Source organism: Parasteatoda tepidariorum, chromosome 11 (genome assembly GCF_982258835.1).
Source record: "Parasteatoda tepidariorum strain Cologne lab strain chromosome 11, Ptep-v5.0, whole genome shotgun sequence".
Classification (NCBI taxonomy): domain Eukaryota; kingdom Metazoa; phylum Arthropoda; class Arachnida; order Araneae; family Theridiidae; genus Parasteatoda; species Parasteatoda tepidariorum.
Window position 1 is genome coordinate 27114671 of NC_141765.1, and position 19317 is coordinate 27133987.

The 19317-nt window shown below is 29.1% G+C and overlaps 1 protein-coding gene across 1 annotated transcript in view; it reads left to right on the top strand.

Annotated features, from left to right (window-relative positions):
- The window catches only part of LOC107442359 (ras-related protein Rab-22A), a 50366-nt gene that overhangs the window by 14380 nt on the left and 16669 nt on the right, over positions 1-19317 (top strand). The window contains exons 2-3 of the mRNA XM_016055909.4: positions 15566-15653; positions 18759-18828. Coding sequence (XP_015911395.1) covers positions 15566-15653; positions 18759-18828 — 158 coding nt within the window. The remainder of the gene's footprint in view (positions 1-15565; positions 15654-18758; positions 18829-19317) is intronic.

Genomic DNA, 19317 nt, shown 5'->3' on the forward strand with positions numbered 1-19317 from the left:
AAAAATAATAAAAGGGCAACTGGATATTTATTCAGAAACCTTAATGAATAATTTGTACGATAACCACTTTGCATGAATTTTTCCTTTACCGGTTTTATAATTAAATACAACAAAACGTATTACTTAGGTTCATTATGTAGATTAATATTTATACTAATTTAACTAACTTTACGCGTGGTATATACCTGTGCGTCATCAACACGCGTGTTGCAATTTGATATTAACCAGTTCAGATTCAGTGTCTTATCATTAATTTCTATTATAAGGCACACTGTAAGAATTTTGATTCTAAAATTATGTTAAAATAACCGACAACAGTCTAATTAACCATATAGTTTACGGTAAAGAACATTTTTTACCTTTATGGCCTTGATACCGCTTACAACTAGTATAGCTATAAAACTATGAATACAAAACTATACGGTTTCTTAACCATTTTCAACTAGCATAATTTCGAAGCTGTAAAAAGAAGTTTTACTGGGCATTGGAGCTAGGCTTTCAGGTAATAGGCATTGGAGTTAGGATGTGGTTGAGTTGTGTTTTATCAAATGAACTGTGGAATGTGTTTTAATTAGTCAATCTGGTTGTTTAACCTATCGCAAGAGATGAGAAATACTAGACTTTCTTATTTTAAGCAGCTTTTTGGTGCTGCCATCAATGCATGAATTAGAGTATCGTATTCTAATAGTCCAGGGAACAAATTGGGGAGTGCAGGACACTGGAAATTCTTCGTGAGTTGAAGGGAGTGGAGGAAATATTGTGGTGTCAACGCTGGGACTTGAACCTTCGTTCTGCCAGTCATGAGATTGATAGATTAATCCTCTCGGTTATAATATGTAGCCAGCTGTAAGCAATTAAGTGGCTTTATTAGGTGGGCCTAGGTTGTGCGATAAAATTCTTGTTGTTTTACCGTATTTGATGAAAGCAGTTAATAAACGGTTTTTCACGCAGTTAACAGTTTCAGTATCATTTTATTTTTGGTTATTCGATTGTTTTGTTTGTATATGGTAAAATATCAATTAAATAAATTGTTTTTTTTTTGGGTGAAATTTCTAACTGTGTATTGTCTAATAAAGTACGATTCAAAATGATGAATTCCGCGACAAATCAATATTAGAATATGCGTCAATGAAATGCGTCTTGAGAAAAAGAAAATAATAGAAGTAGCGGTTTCTTCTCAAAAGGTCTTATTGTGTTAAAGTGAGCAATTCTCACAATCAACCTTGAATATATGTTAAGAATCAGTACGAGAAAACAGCTGTGAATAATAAACAACTCAATATTTACAGATCCATCGTGTGTAAACTAATAAAAAAACTACAAGAGGAGCAACGAGATATTTGTTCAGAAAACTTAATAAATAATTTGTACGATAACCACTTTGTATGAGTTTTTTTTTTACCGGTTATATAAATAAATACAGCCAAACATAATATTTAGTTTTACTATGTAGATTAATATCTTAACTAGTTTTCTAGCTAATTTTACTTCAATATGCATTTAAACCCCTCAGGAACGACCATTCTCTATTCCTCAGTACAATAGTCGTTAATGGAGGTTGGTCGCTCTTAGGGGTTAACTCCATTGGTTTCAAAATGTTATCGGAGGTACCTGATTCTTTACAAACGTTGTTGGTGCGGAAATGCCTCTTGTGTTTGCTTCATGAAAACCAGATCGATGAATAAAATTTAGGGTCAATAAAAATGATCCTTACTGATATAATTATGTGTAAAAACAAATTTACCAATTTAATACTATTTTAAAAAAATATTTATGTTTTTTTGTTTAAGTTGGTATTTAATTTTAAATCATACAAATTAGTTAGCTTTAAATGATGAGAAGAGGTTTATTTGCATGAAATGCTTAGTTTTTTCTGAAATTACTTTTTTTTTCTAATTTAACTTTCAACTCTATGTACCCATTATTCTGTGCTTGATCCTTTAAAAATCTATATATGTTTTTACCAACAATTTTTATTGAATATAGGAAGATTTAAGTTACACTTGAAATTATTACAACAACAGCAACACTTTTTAATACTAGGTAAATGTACCATTTAATACGATGAGGAAAAATAGTTTTCGGAAAAACTTGCTTTTCATTTTGCATTTTTTACTAAATGTGTGGTAATAATAACTATAATTTTGAACTATAATAATAACTATAATTTTTCCATTATCATATGAATAGAAAAATTACCAAGTTAATAGATTAAATGCTGTATATTTTGGTTTTACTAACTAGAATTATGATTTTTTAAATCAAAAGCGTCATTATCATTTTTTTTGTGTATCATTGTTAGCATATGCATTTACTAACCATAAAGACCAGTGTTTGCCAAACTTACGAAGCTTCTGAACTACCGAACCGTTTTTAAATCTTACTTTGAGTTACCAACCAGAAGAATTAACGACTTTTTTTTCTGTTAAAAATCATACATTTGGTTAATCAGGTCAATGGACGAAAAAAGTGGAATCAAAGTTAACCAACCGGATCTTTAACGCGATCAACCAAAAATTTCTCCGGGAGCTACCAGTAGCTCGAGATCGATGGTTTGGTAACCACTGATTTTGACGATATTAGCTTTTAATGGTTGAAAAACGAAGTCCAAAGTTTTGTTCTTATAAATTTATTTTCAATTGCTGGCCTATATTTTTGGTCGTAATGATTCGGTTTGAGCTTATTAACATAAAGACAAGAAATACAAGATCTGAAGTATGTAATGAAATGGAATGATATTTCTATGAAGAATGTTTTTCTGTTGAATGTTGCTTTAAATTTCAGCTTAAAATAAAATAAAAACTTTTATGAAAACTAACTGGACCCTATATTTTCTAACCTGATTTCAGTTATGTCTAAAGCCAAATCTTTAAGCGAATCTTATCAAAAAGAATTTCCTTTCGTTTCTTGCATTTAGTTGAAAAACGTCGTTTTACATAATCTGCTATAATATAATTTCAAACGCAAAACATATACAAGCATTTAAACTTACTAAAAATTATATTTTTAGTAACGTGATATATTTTTTTGAGGAAGGAACCGTCATTTAAAAAATAAATCTACACAGAGAAGAAAAATTCTGGTACAATTATCATATTGTATGGTGATGGCATTTCTGGTAAAATAAGCCATAATTCTGGTAAATAAATACAAAATATATGGTATTAAAATAATTCATTTGATAATTTTTCCGTTCAAATTGTAACGGTTAACCAGAAATTCTGGCTTTTAAAATTATAGAAATCTTATTTCCACACATTTAGTAAAATATACAAAACTAAAAAGTAAATTTAACTGAATAAATGGTTTTTATGTCCCGGTCTGAGGTATCATGATAAAATTACCAAATTTTATCAGGTAATACAATACCGTATTTTATTGTTCACTTTACCAAAATCATTACCAAAGCTCTTCGGTAAAAATTACCGAGCTTTTCGCCTTTCCCATAGAGCCTGAAGAACGGTAAATTTTACCATATTCTGGTAGTTTAGACCATAATTTTTTTTCTCCTTCTAGTATTAGTCTTTTCTTCTAAATTAACGAGAGAACCATAGTCATATTGCTATCGTAAAACAAATAAGGATCCGTATTCTTTCCCAAAATACCAAAAATACGAAAGTCTTGAAATTATTATTAGGACTAGTTAAAATGAGATTTCTAGTCAGTTTTGTCGAATTTTATATTGTAAATGAACGAGTTTGGTTTAATATTCATTGTGCTATGCTGGTTATATTGTCTTATTTAAAAGAAAATATGCAGTTTATTTCAGTTGTCTTTGCTTTGACGGTTTTCATATTGAATGCAGTTGAAATATATACTCTAAAATATTCCGAAACTTTCCAAAACATAGTAATTTAACTTTTTTTTCAAAAGAATATGACATGCTTGACAGTTTTTTCTAACAACTGAATCGCCGGCGTGGTCTGACACGCATATATATTGTATCTGATTAGGAAGAGAGCCATTTACTTTTTTAGTGCATACAATTTACACCTTAGGATGAAAAATAATATTTGCGCGATATTACGTCAAGCTTCGCAGCTAGTGATTTATGCGTCTCAACTCTGAAAGGAATTCTCAGTTTTGCTCAAGAAAAATAAAGCAGTAAAACTTTATGCAATTTTATTTATAGTTACATTAAATAATCATAGAATATCCTAGAATCTCTGACTACCATTGTTCAGCAATGATGTCTCGTTGTGTGTTATCTTTACTGTTTCCAAGGTTGATGCTTGACAGAAGTATAAGAAAAGTGTTTCATTCATAATCCATAGAGAGTTTTAGTCCACATAAGATAGTAAATCATTGGTAATATAATCCTACTGTTCTACTAAAAAGATACATACATTCATTACTATATGTGGCAGACGAATTCGAAATATTCTTAATGGAAGAGAAATAACTATTTTAATAGGTAATTCCTGACATTTAATGCATTACAACAATACAGTTTTCTATTCGCTTCCAAATAAGAACGCTAATCAACTAAGAATCTACCAAAGAAAAAGATGAAAGATTACTGTTGACTTGCTTTTTACAAAAGTCAAAACTATATATTTTCACTGTTGTTTAAAATTAAGAGAATTATTATATTTGGTCAATTATCTCCAGAACCACAGAGCAGATTTTAATAAAATTTGGTTTGAACATAGGTTGATATTATTCAAAAATAATAACCATTCAACAGTCATAATGCATACGCATGATTGCGCATAACACTCTTCAGAGTCGGATAGTATCTAAAAGTGGTTATAGAACTAAATTAAAAGAAAATGGTTTATTAGGGTGTATGGCCTCCTTCGTACAGATATACACATCTTACACTGTGATTTCATACGTGAAATAAGATAGTCAATGGGTAACTGAGGCAGTTTTTTCCCACTCGTTTAGTAACGCTATTTTCGGACACTGGATGGTTCTCGGAGAGGTTACGTGTTGCAATTGACCTCCCTATAGCGTACCAGACATGCTCTACAGGGTTGAGGTCTGGATATCAGCTTAGTCTTATTTCTCTCTCTATGAAAGTACACCGAGAGTCAGTGGTCAGGCTGAAGCGGGACTCATCAGCGAAAAGAACATTCTACCATTGATCCAGACACCAATTTTTATTAAATATGCACCATACCATCCTTAACGGACTCTTCTGTTGGCAGAAGTCAGTGGGAGGGAGACAGCAGGTCTTCTTGCAAACAGCCCTCTCTCATAAATCCTTCTGGAAACATTAATCCTTGAAACTCGGCTTCCTGCTGCCTCATAGAGGTCACGAGAGAGCTGAGAAGCTGTAGCATCCCATCCCTGTTATGCCTCGCTATAATTGACAAATACCGATCTTCATTAGTCGTTGTGGCTTTTGGCCGACCTTGACCAAGCTTTCCCTCAACTGTTTCCATAAAAAGCACACAACGCTGGGTGTTAAATGCAATTCTCTATAAATCTGGATTTGAGACTGGCCTGCTTCAAGTCTTCCTACAATTCGACACACCATTCTATCATCTAAACATTGGTGGTTACTCATTCTTGTTGTTCGAAACTAAATTAAAAGAATCAGCTAAGATTGCCAGAAAAAAACCCCGAGAAATTTAGCAAGGTGTGAGAGCGAACGAAATGCAGATTTTGTCATGTGCGCTATTTGCAAAAATCTATTTCTCTACTAGTTCCGCACATAGGCACGTATACGCTTTCGTATTCGACGCACAAGATTTACATCTTTGTTTCAAAGCAGTAGTTTTACATTTCGCTCAGTTATTTTCAGGATATTCAACAAAATATGATATTTTTCTTAATTTTGAACACCAGTGCCTAATTCAGATAATTGGCTTAAATTTACGCACATCTAGAAGCGTATCTGACCATTTATGCCAAGTAGTAATGTACGAGGAGAAATAGATAAATTGATAACTGTTTGTATAGTTTTTATTCAATAATGATGGGTAACCATGACTCAAAGAAGCTCTAGTTTTATTGCTTTAGCTGCAAAATATATATATATTTATCTTTCATTTTGTTATGACGGTTGGAAATGTTTATTGTATTTGACTTTGGCTGATCACTATGGCAAATCTATAAATTTCTAAAATATATCTACTCTACTTACACTGCATTCATCTCAGTATTTATAAGAAAAACTACAGTATAAATGTTAGTAAGAATTTATAAATTGATAAGATCAGATGACTACGAAGGATTTTTTCTTTTTAATTATTATTAGTCTAATTTTAATAATATTTAGATTATATCAATAATATTTAAATCATTTTAATAATATAATTTTACTATAAATTTTATTTAAGTACGTATGAAAATATCGTTCTAATATGTATTTTGTAACAAACAAGCGCTTTTTTTCATTTTTTTGAACTAATAGCGGTAAATTTTATTCATACTATATGTTACACTTTTATATTTTATTATAAATTCTTTAAAGCCCATAAACTATAAAGCCCATAAACTATACTTCATAATTCTTTTTTATTTTCATAATACCTAATTCTTGGGTCAGAATTTTTAAAATCAGCTACCGTAGCCTTTATAGTTAATAGCTTTAGACTTTATTATCCAACAAGAAAATACAGTTTCATAAATTAAATTTTCCCCCACCTCCCCCCATGACTTCTTACATCTCAAAAAATTAGGTAAATTTGATTTTTGATGGCTTGTTATAATTTAGATTTCTCAAAATTATGTCAATTTTACAATATTTTGGGCAAAAATTACGACTTGAAAAAAATTTGAACTTTACTCGTCTTTTCACAATTAAATTACAAGGCCAGTTTGATAGACGAGTGTCAAAATAAGTTTTATTTTGCTTAATAAGGATAATGGCGGAAATTTTCATAATTTTTTCTGACGGAGATTTTGGGTCTAGTTTTGCAAAAAATTATAATCTTGAATTTTTTAAAATTATATATATATATGTATCTGAAGAAAATAAATAATATTTTTTAAGAAAGGTATCCGAAAAACGCCAATCAGATATCAATGGATTAAAAAAAGTAAAAAGATATTCGCTCTTAAATGCTATAGTTTACATATTTTAGAATATATCTAAAAAGTTATATTTTTCAAAAGAAAACTGAATTTCTTGAAAACATGAAAAGTACTAAAACTGTAAAAATTTTTAAACCTAGTTATTACATGTTTATAAATATTTCTGTTTTCTATTCACTTGAAATTACTGGTTAACGAAAAATGATTTTTGATTGCTGCCTTGTTACATTCTAAATAGCGGAAGAAAATTACGAAATTTTTCAGAATTTGAGAAAATATGTGGAACTTTGTTTGCTCAACGTAAAATGATTTCGCACCTGTTTATTATGTAGATACACAAGCAATGAAAGCGGTAAATGAAAATAAGAATGCTGTTCCGCCGCTTAATTAAAAAAATGCAGTCTTTTATATAAAATTGTCGTTGTGAATATTTCACAAGATAAGAAAATAGGAAATAGGTTTCTAATATGTAGTGCTTTACTTAATCTTACTCTTTTTACAGAAAGCTTTTTTGAAGCTTCCTTTTGCTTCTTGGCGATGCAGAACTAATAAAATTATTGAAAAAAAAGTTATTTTAGATAAAAAGAAAACCAATAACTAAACATAGATTTTTGGTGATACTCATTTGACGCCATGATTCAAAACTACATAAATTATAAAAACGGACCATGCAATCTTGTTAATTTTTTTCATATAATGTCGTAGCTTCATTGGCCATATAAAATTGAACTCATTTGATCAAATGCACTGAAATAATAATGTATAAAAAATTAAAATATTTTGGAATATTTGGTAGACGGATCATGGGTTAGATTCCTTTTGCTGTGAGGCTAAGCATGAGTGGTTTTCGTGATTTTCCTCTCCATGCAACGCAAATGCGGGTTATTTCCATCAAAAAGTCCTACACGAAGGCAAATTTCTCCCAATACTTGGTCTAGGAATTACCTTGTCTTCTGGATTGGGGTCTAACATTGGTAGTCGTAAACTCTAAATTGCGTCGACTGTTCAACTATGGTTATAAAATAAAATGCACTGGCCTAGAGCCGCAGTTGCTCAGGTGATAGTGCGTTCACTTTCCAATGAGCTGACCCAGGTTCGAATCCCAGCTGTGGGAGGCTGATGCGAATTCTTCACCCGGATCGCACCGACCACAGTCCTGACTTAAAATATCATCAGTGGTAGACGGATCATTGGTTAGAATCCCGTTGCGGTCGGACTAACCATGGGCGGTTTCCGATGATTTCTTCTCCATGCAACGCAAACCCGGGTTCGTTCAATCATTAAATCCTTCACGAAGGCTATTTTTTCCTAATGCTTGATCCAGAAGTGATCTTGTCTTCTGGATTGGGTTCAAAAATATAAGGCTACGGAGTTGGTAGTCGTACACTCAGAATTGGATCAGCTGTTCAAAGCTGCTTATTAAATAAAAAATGAAATCCATTGACAATCACGGCAGATGTTGTCAGTGTTGTTTGTGACTTTGAATAAAGAGCTCATTTCTTCTGTTTTCGATATAATTTATTATTTTTTTATCACATCTAAATTTAAATAGCTACAAGATTTGGATTAAAATTAACTAATAATCAATTTTATAATTTTTAATGTTATGTTATTTGATTCGCTACAACTGACTTGTTAAACTAGATTAGATGACTGATAAACAGTTTTTTAGACAGCATCATTTCACCGACAAATATATTGTAACTAAAATGTAAAATATTTTGAAATTGCATGGTTAAAATAAAAGAATTTGTCAAATAAATAGTCCACCGATAGTAAAAGTTGATTAGTTTGAAGTAGATAGTTTTTATGCCTAAACCTACATTGGCATTTTATTGAAGACATATTACTATTTGCATGTACTTAAGGAAGACTTAACATAACACTTAATAAACACATTACTTGCCTCTAATCTGTATTACTTCAGCTTGGGTTGGTTAAATACACACAATTAATGTGATATGTTTGCTTGTTCCAAGCTGGCAATTTTGAGACTTTCTACTTATTATTTTTTTTTTAAATAATGGGCGATTAAAGGAAAAATCAGCATTTATTTAAAAAAAATTAGCATCAATAGAATTATTCTTAAAGGGACGAAGAGGATACTTTTAACTCGAGGAGAGAGAAATAAATTTAAGAATTTGTTGATTGGTCTGAAGATGGGGATGAATTGCTATTCAAAATATTTAGACAAAAAATGGAGATTAGATAGGGGAACTAATTTTTTATTCTACTTATGCAAATACTTGATATTGCCTAATTCGGGTGTGATAATTTCAAATCTGAAATTAGTTTTGCTTCTAAAGCTACAGATTTTTTTTAAAATAACATTTTAGTCTATTTTTTGCCAAAATGTACAAGTTTAAAGATGCAATATGTAAAATACAAACTTCTACGGGAGTTAGGGAACATCATAAGGATTAAAACTGCATAGAAACCCATGCATGAAAATGTCCTCATACGCAGCTAGGGGTGCATCCTTATAATGACCTTTTCAGAAGCACACGAAGAAACAGTTCATTGCATATTAGGAAAGCCCCTCTAGCTGTGTATGACGACATTTCCGGGCATAGGTTTCTAAGCAATTTTATTCCTGATGATGTACCTCAATTCCCCTGGAAGTTTGTCGTAACATTTCCCTGTTATATACAATGTTTTTTAACATTCAGCATTTTAATTAAAAATTGACTAAAACGTCATGTAAAAACATGGAGCTTGGAAAGAGAAGCCGATCGCAGATTTGAAATCAGCGACACAAAGTGTCTAAGATCTGTTAAAAAAAAAGTCTCATGCCACAAAAAACAAAACAAAAAAAAAATTCTTCCCTAGTGCTATTAAAATATAGTTACAGTGAAAATTTTTAACATGAAATTCCCCACCGGAAAAATTTGTTTTTTTATTTATTATTTAAAAAAAAAAGATTTAGCAGTTTTCGAGTGTTTTTCAAAGGACCAATGAGGACGCATTTATCGAGGAATCGAGAAAACAAAACAAATGGTTTTTTAAAAGTGCTTACAAAACAGAATTACAAATTTTTCAATTAATATAAATATGTCAAAATAAATTATTATAATTAAATAAATGAGCAATAAATCTATAGGAAAAATTATTGGTTATGGTTCTCACTTCTCAAATTAACATCCAGCTTTAAGTTTTTGATATATTGGTAGGAATTGCGTCGTAGCATTTTAAGACACAGAACTGAAATCTACTTATTGTTAGTCATTATTTGCAAATCCTTAAATATTATTTATGACATGACTCAAAATCACGTTACATTTGGCCATTCCTTAAAGCACATTTTTGTTCTTAAGAGTTTTATTTCAACGGATATTTATAATAGGTTTCAATGATCTACTGTTGAAATTTGAAGATTTCGAATAGAGATATTGAGAGGTAGCAATTTGATGAAACTTTGTGCAGATAATTGCAGAAATTCCGCGTATTCCCCGCAAACTATGAAAAAAGTTAAGAAAATGTTAAAATAATAGATGCAAATTAAAGATAAAATAATATCATTTTATGTAATTAACTTTTAAAATAAACACTTGACAATATCTTACTGGGAAAACGCAGTCTAAAAATTAATTTTCTCAATATTTTGCGTGATTACTTATCATATATTTCGTAGCATACTTCAAAATAAGTTATGTATCTTCATGTTAGATAATAGTTCTTTGACTAATGTAACATCTCACGCATAATACTATTTCGTTTGACATTATGTCGTAATATTTGGTGTAAGAAAACCCGACGAAAATGGTAAAAAAAAAAGCTTCATGTGTGTGACGCACATAATTTGAAATCTTATTCAATTTTTAGACACGCAAAAGTGCTTCGAGAATAACGATTCTTTGTTGGATTTCAAATAAATTTCATTTTTATTTCCATGCTTTACAATAGTCTCACTATACCTTAGGTGACATTTAAAAATTGTAATTGATTTTATTTATTCAACTAACTTCTTGAAACTAGTGATAACTCTATAGTTCTATTCCTTAAAAATTATATGAGAAAAAAGAGGAAATGGCGAATTAGTTAATTAACGCAATTGTCAAATTTTATAGTATAGATATATCATCAATGGCTGTTTATTTTAAATCAATCGATATAGCGATTTCTTATATCAAGTGTTCTTTTAAATATTATACCAATGATATTAATAGTAAACCAATGATTTAAATAGTATACCAAATTTTCTCCAAATACCTGTACTCTGTGACTGACCACAGGACTTTCGATTCCATAGATTTTACGAGCATGTAAATTGCATGTACTTGGTGTGTCTTAGCGGAGTCGAGGATCGAACCCCGGTCCCTCCAGACTAGATTCCGATTCGCTAATAGTGGGCTACCACGGCTCGAATCAATTCTTTATTGATGAATTAAAATGAATCCTCAGAAACTTTAAATTTTGATTTAGATCTCTTTTGCAAGAAATAAATATTTTTCAAATAGTGCACTTTTTCAAATAGGTTCCTTTTTTAATAGATCCTCATTCAAAGTGTAATTTTATTTTTACTTTAAACAACAATACTTCAGTTGAACAATTACGCATATACTATTATTATGAAAATAAATGATTAAAAGTAATAACAGATACATTTTAATTTTTTTTCGATAAAAATACTTTTTTACAACAGAACGTTAAGTAAAAACACTTTTTCTAAGTATTTTTATTTTTGAGTTCATTGAAATAATATTGCTGCTTAAATATTTAAGGAAAAGCTGGAGCCTAATTTTGAGATTAAATTTTGAATATATACTAAAAACTTAGATTCATTATTATACAGAAAAATAATATAGGGAGTTTAAATTATAAAATAACCAATATGCAATCAAAACTTTACTTTTTGAATTACAAAACACTTTTTGATGATATTGTATTGATTTTTGATTTTCTTTCACAGTATACTTCCAATTTTTTTAGTTTTCTCTACCAGTATTTAGATTAAAGGAAAATATTACTCTGTTATTTTCAAAATATTTTAGAGTGTATATTTTTAAATATTTTTTTGCAGCATGCCCATTCAAGAACGATTTCTTAAATGAAAAAAAAGGGAAATTATTTCAAATAAAAACGATACAGCTCATACTTCATTGTGTAAACGTTAATTTAGGTAGAACTAGCCTTCGCAAACTTTGAATCGCGTTTTCTCATAATGGCTTTTTTCATACTTGCTGGTTGTGTAGTTCTCACAATTTTTTATACAAATAACTTCAAAATCATTAGTTTGGTTTTTACTTTGAATACGCTTTCGATCTAAGTAGGATATTTTTTATTACATTTACAGTTTTTGTAAACTTAAAAAACTTTCAATAAGCCATTTCGCAACAATAACTTTAAAAAAAATTATGTGCAAAGGAAAACAGCTCAATATGATTGATATTAGGATTTAAACGAGTTCGATTAAAAATTGAAATCACCTAGAATAATATTAATCGACATCTTCAGCGACCTATTGTTGCAAAATAAAATTCTCAGGTCTGTTTAGTTTTACGATTAAGCTAAGAGTTTTACGATAATATTCAATGCTAAGATTCAAGACGATATGCATCTCATAGATGAGATCGTAAATGTCGTGCTACGGGGTTTACATTTTGGTATACAACAAGCGATAACAAACTACATTAAAAATGGAACGTTTATATCCAACCAATTTTATTTGAAACAAATCCATAAAAACATTTAATATTTACTCTTGGAGATATATCAAAGCTAAATTGATTGCGCTGGGGAATTTATTTCAATGTAAAGGCTACGCGATCTGTTTTCTGTCCTTGCACCTGCGACAAATAAAAATGATGCTGTGACGGACTTGGTTGTTCTTTTACGCTCTTCAGTGTCAAGATCGAGGTTTTTATGTCTCAATGTCAAACAATGTCAGCATCTCACCTTTAACAATGACCAACCATTCTAGGCGAGTAAAAAAAAACAAAGAATGGATGTACACAATATTAAATTTGCTTCAAGGTGATGTTTATGATAAGTTTTGATCAAAACGATATAAACTTCTACCTTTCACTTTCAAGGCTTTTTTTTCTTCTGAGTCACTCCTAACACATTGTGACAGTCATTCACGACAAGTAGTTAATGAGCTGTTTTACATTACCCAACTTTTCTTAGCTGCTGATTCTTATTTTTTTTTGACGGTGAAATATGTAAAAAAAAATTTCCAAAATAAAATGAAATGTCACTGTGATAGAAAATACATAAGAAAATATTTATTTTAATTTCTTAAAATTTGAAAGACGATACGAATTTTTTAAAATTTAATTTTGATTAAATTTCTATATAAAAATAAAATTAGACATTGCACACAAAAATTATCTAAAATTTATGCTATTATAAACTGATAAAAGATAAGGCTAATAATAAAAATATATATCAAAAGTAATTAAAACGCTGCACGTAGAAAAGGAGTTCTATTTAATTTGTTAATTTCAGGGATATTAATACGTTAAGAAACTTAGTTTCTTAAGAATATTAGTACCTAAATATCTAGCACAAAAAAAGTCTAAAATTTATACTATTACTATCCGATAAAAAAAGTAAGAAAACATTTAAAACAAATAAATTAACTGATTACATTGTAATTCTCTAAAAAATATGAAGTATGACAAGCAAAAAACGGTTTTTATTTTGTCTGTAAATTTCGAGGCTGGACAATATGTTACATAATATGTTAGTAGTATATCTTTTGAACCACACATTGAAAATAAAATTTAGCTGCCAAAATATTGAGTATCAATAAAATTTTAAAAACATTTTTGCTTTGATGATTTCAAACCTTAAATTACCATTTCACTTTAATCTAACATTCAAATACAGATATGATGTTTTTAAAAATAACATCTGCAAACGTTACATGGGATCATTAGCCTAAAGTCAATGGAATCTGCAAACTTGATTTAGTTGAAACTCAAAACATTTCTTTTTATTTTGTTATAATAGAAATAAATGTTAAGAAGTTAAGCCCGGTGTAAAAATTGCATCGAAACATTTTCTTTTAGTCTTCCATGTAACCAAAATTACTTTTTCATTTATTTCACTATGTTAGTAGAAAGAACGATTTTTTTAAAACTACAACTACATTTTCCTTTTACATTAACTATGTCTGTAAAACCTTTTTTGCTTGCACTGTGAGAATTTTCATTCTAAAATTATGGTAACATGACAGGCAACAGTCTGTCCATCCAGTTAGCCATAAAGTTTACGGGAAAGAACGTTTTTTACCTTTATGGTTATAAAACCGATTACAACTAGCATGATTATAAGACCATGAAAGCAAATCTATATGCTTTTTTTAATCATTTACAAAGAGCAGGGTTTCAAAAGTGTAAAAGAGAAATTAATCTAGGCATTGGAGCTAAGTTTTTCGTTAGGTAATGGGCATTGGAGAAAGCAGGACACAAATTGGGGGGTGCAGAACACTGGAAACTCTTTCTGTGAAAGGAATGAAGGCAATATTGTGATGTCAAAGCTGAGATTTGAACCTCCGTTCGGTCGCGCATGAGACTGACAGATTAGTCCTTTCGGTTGTAATATTTACCTAACTACAAAGTATTAAGTGGCTGCGTTAGAAGGGCTTAGTTGGTGCGATAAAATTTTAGTTGTTTAACAGTATGAAGTAAGTAATAAACGATTTTTCTCACAGTTAACTGTTTGAATACCATCTTATTTCTGATTATTTGACTGTTTTTTTTAAATATGGTAAAATAACAATTGAATAAATTGTTATATAACCATTTTTTCCGAGAAATTTATAGCAGCATGCTATTAACGGCAGCTATCATTTAAACCTCTTAAATTTACGATTGCGCGTAATTTATAACGAAAATTTTATGTACTTCGCAGTTTTTTAAAAAAAAGCGTTAACGAACATCTCTGATTATTCGCAAGTAAATATTATTAAAATTGTATTAAAAAAGAATATTAAAATTTTACTATCAAGATTTTATTATTGAAATTCTATTAAAGAATAATATTGAAATTTTAGCAAAAAAGATATTTTCATGTGAGATTTTAATAATACTTAGGATAATTTAAAAATTTATTTTTTTCAATTCTTGAGCTAAAGAGATAAAATTTCACATAAAACTACGTTTCTATTTATTACCTCTTTTATATTTATTGTATATATAGCTGTATTATATATTTGTTCAAATGTACTATATGTGTTTTGAATTGATAACTGTATGTTTTGATGCAGCGTTTCATTTTGTCAAATATGTAATACAATTTCAATCTAAGGAATACATAAATTTATTAAACTAGGTACTTCGCACTATGAACAGGCATACTTATAACATTTTAAGAGAAATTGTGATTCTTTACTGTATTCTTCTCACAAATTTATTTAGCACATTGACAAAATTTTTTAGGGATAACACTTTTATCAATTTTTTAAATGTTATCCGACCAGTTTTTTTTTTGATGAAATATTAATCATTTAAGAAATAATGAAATAAATGACTATGCATTTGCTTGTAATCAGATACTCTAAATTGAAATATATTATATTTTTCACATTGTAAATTACTATGGATTATTTGTAACAAAGTCTTCTTTTTTTAAGGAGTAGGCAAGAGCACAATGGCATCCAAATTTGACAAAAATGCATTCTCTAAAATTGTGAAAGGAACGGCGATAGCTAATTTTAACATGTAAGTAGTTAATATTCATATGTATCTTATTTGTATGATTTTTAATGATATTATTCTTATGTATTTGTTATTTTTAGACGACATAATAAAAAACTAAAAATCAACCAAAAGCAACACACTAACCCGATGTTTTAGCGGTTCCAATTTATGTTTTATAAATAAGTTGAAAATTCATGTATATCATAAATATCTTGTGTATCATGATACCAAATCAAATACTAGAACTAAATATGTTTTTAAGTAAGATTCATGAATGTTTTATAAATGAATTCACGAACTCGATTCATGAATAGATTCCTCATGAATTCATGAAGGAAAAGCATACATTCATGAATAGAATGTGAATGTTCAATTTTGAACATGATCGGAAGTTTGACGAAAGAATTTGTCAGCGTACGTTTGAAAGATTAATGAATTAATTAGTTAAATGAAGGTAAGAATGAAAAAACGACTTGTGGGATGAAAGCTAAGATTGTTCGATTTCATTTCACTTAGCTCTTTTTTTAGCTATAAATTCCTAAATAATAAAACGTTATATGAATCATAAAATGCTTATTTTTTAAGTAGTAAATTTTATATTTTAAGGAAAGTACGTTTGATGAATAAATGAAACTGTTACTTATTACAAACTTATTTAGGTTTTTCACGGAATCGTTTAATGACTTAAAAATAAAAAAATTTATTTTACAGTTCTTACACAATGCACAATACTTCAAATGGCTGCTTATTCGGTATTGATGCTAGTTGTCAAAATGGCTATGTTCAAACTGATACAGCTCATAAGCATAATCAACAGAATACAACTAATAATTAACAACATACAGTTTATCATACAGACATAATAGCTTGCTAAACTCATTTATACGAGTAAAAAGCTCAATAGTTGAAAAATATACAACAGGTAATGCAAGCATAATAAATTACAAAATTTATTTTTATAAAAATTATTTGGATTATATATTTTATGTAATAGCAATAAAGAATACAAATTATATTAAAACATTACTGTTCTCAAAGGTATTAACAGCCTTGAATATGGTGACATTTTATCCCTGAAAACGGAAAAACTAACAATAATACAGATAAAGTTGTGCATCTAAATCTTTCTTTTGTTAAAGTTTTAGTCACTTAATATTGTAAATCATTCAAATAACTTGTTAATAATCAATTGCAAAATTTATTTCATAAAGTTTGTTTAGATTATGTGATTTTATATAATAGCAATAAAGAATATAAATTATATTCAAACGTAACTGTTGTCACCTCAAAGAAATTAGCAACCTTGAATACGGTGACATTTTATCACTGGAAACGGAAAAACTAACGATAATACAGATAAAGTTATACATTTAAATATTCCTTTTGTTAAAGTTTCAGTCACTTAATATTGTAAATCATTCCAATAACTTGTTGTGTCGCAAGGTAAAATTATTTTACAAAAGATGTACCTAGCTTATGTTTAGATTAGCACTCAAGTATGACGCGCGCGTGTTCTTTAAAGCTTAAAATAGAAATGTCGGTTTGTTTTTGCGTAATTGTTAGTTAAGACGTGAATCTGTAAGACGCATCGTTTCTTACTCCTAAATTGTTTTTGACAATACGATTTTATTCATTGCCTGAAGTATTGTGTTCTTTTTATTAAATGTTTTTAAAAGTGCTTCGTTGTTTTCATTTGTTGTACACAAACATAGATATTTCATATAATGTTTAGTACAGGATGAACATAAAATAAAGTGAGGTATTTAAAACTCAAAATTATTTGATGTACTGAGATAGATGCTAAAAGGAAAAAACTATTGACTAAAGCTAAACAGTAGTATGCGATTTAATTTTTAAAAAAAAAAATTAATTAGAGTCGAAATTTACCAATAGGAAAAATTTGGGGACTTCAAGCATAATCTGTTCAGTAAATGAATATATATTTGTCCACTGAAACAATATATTGCTATTTATTAATAAGGAATATTTATTGTTATTTAAATCTGTGGCTCAATATATCTGCTGTTCTGATGCTCAAGTTGTATATTAGGTTAGAAGCACCAAATATTTTTTATCAGTAACTTTTAGTAATTTTTTTTTTTTTTTTTTTGGAAATTGAAACCGCATATTCTGCTGAGCATGTGCGCTAAATGATTAAACACTCCTCCCTGTATATTCCACGAGTTATGGGGCTCTAAAAATTTCACATTATCTTATGTACACTCGGTTTTTAAAATTAATTAAACAATTTTTCTGTTAAAAGATAGAGCCCTAAGAACTGTGCTAGGTGCTTGGTCAGCGGTCAAGGTTGCGTGATGTGTGTTCATAATATTTATGTTTTTAAGAAATTTTACACTATTGTACAAAAAAATTTCTTTGTCATAGCCTACACGGGGAAAAAGTTCTGGTAAAATTACTGCACAGCATGGTAACAACATATCTGGTAAAAAAAACATAATTTTGGTTAATAAAATCAAAATATGCGCTATTTAAACCATTCATTTGGTAATTTTTCCACTCATATGGTGGTTTACCGGAAATTCTGGTTTGCAAAATTATAATTCTAATTGCCACATATTTAGTAAAAAATACGAAACTGAAAAGTAAATTAAACCGTATAAATGGTTTTTATGCTTGCTCTAAGGCATTATTATAAAATTATCGCATCTATGAATTTTATCACATATTAAAACCATTACCAAGCACTTCAATTATTACCAAAGTGTTTCGGTAAAAATTTCAATGTTTTTTAGTGTTCCCTAAGAACCAGAAATACGGTAAATTTTACCATATTCTGGAAATTTTCTTCGCACTTTTTTTTCCTCAGTGTGTATATTAATTGAGAATGTAACATTGAAAAATATTCACAATAGAAATTAAATATAATATTTAGACTAAAGTTTGAGACAGAACTAAATCTAACAAAGCGTTACAATTGTTTCATCAATGACATTGAAACCCATTGAAAAGGGATAGTTAGGAACAAAACGGGAAAAATCCGAAAAAGATGTCACAGTTTTTTGCGCTCTTCACAAATATGTCTTTGTTTCAAAATTGCACTATTTCTGTTTAGATTATACAAACACATTACATAAAAAATTGCAAATTTTTTCTTATATTTTTCAGGGTAATTGGAAATTACAAAGTTGATCTGCAGATTTGGGATACTTGTGGAGAGGATCGTTTTAGATGCATGGTAAGCACATGACTACTAATTGTAAAAATTGTATGCAAAACAATTAACAATTATTTATAAAATTTAAAAAAAAATAATTTTTTAATAAAACATGAAACTTTGTGTTTCCTATTAATATTTTTAAAGATTAATAAAATATGACTATTTAGGTTTAGGTTCGCGAAATAAAGTTTTAGTAACCTTTATTTGTAATGAAATGGAATTACTGTTCATTCAAGAGTGATGCTAATTATACTAAGTGAAAATTTCAAATCGATAGGCTTAGGAGTAGTTGTAAAACTTTATTTACGTCGCACTAGAGCTGCACAATAGGTTAATTTTATTTTATTTCATATTTTATAACCAGCGTTAACAGCTGAAAAATTCTTAGTTTACGACTATCAATGTTCAACTCGGAAGTCATGCAATTTTTAACTCAATCCAGAAGACAAGAGAACTCTTGGATCAAGTATCGAACGAAATTTGCCTTCTTGGAGCACTTTTTGATGG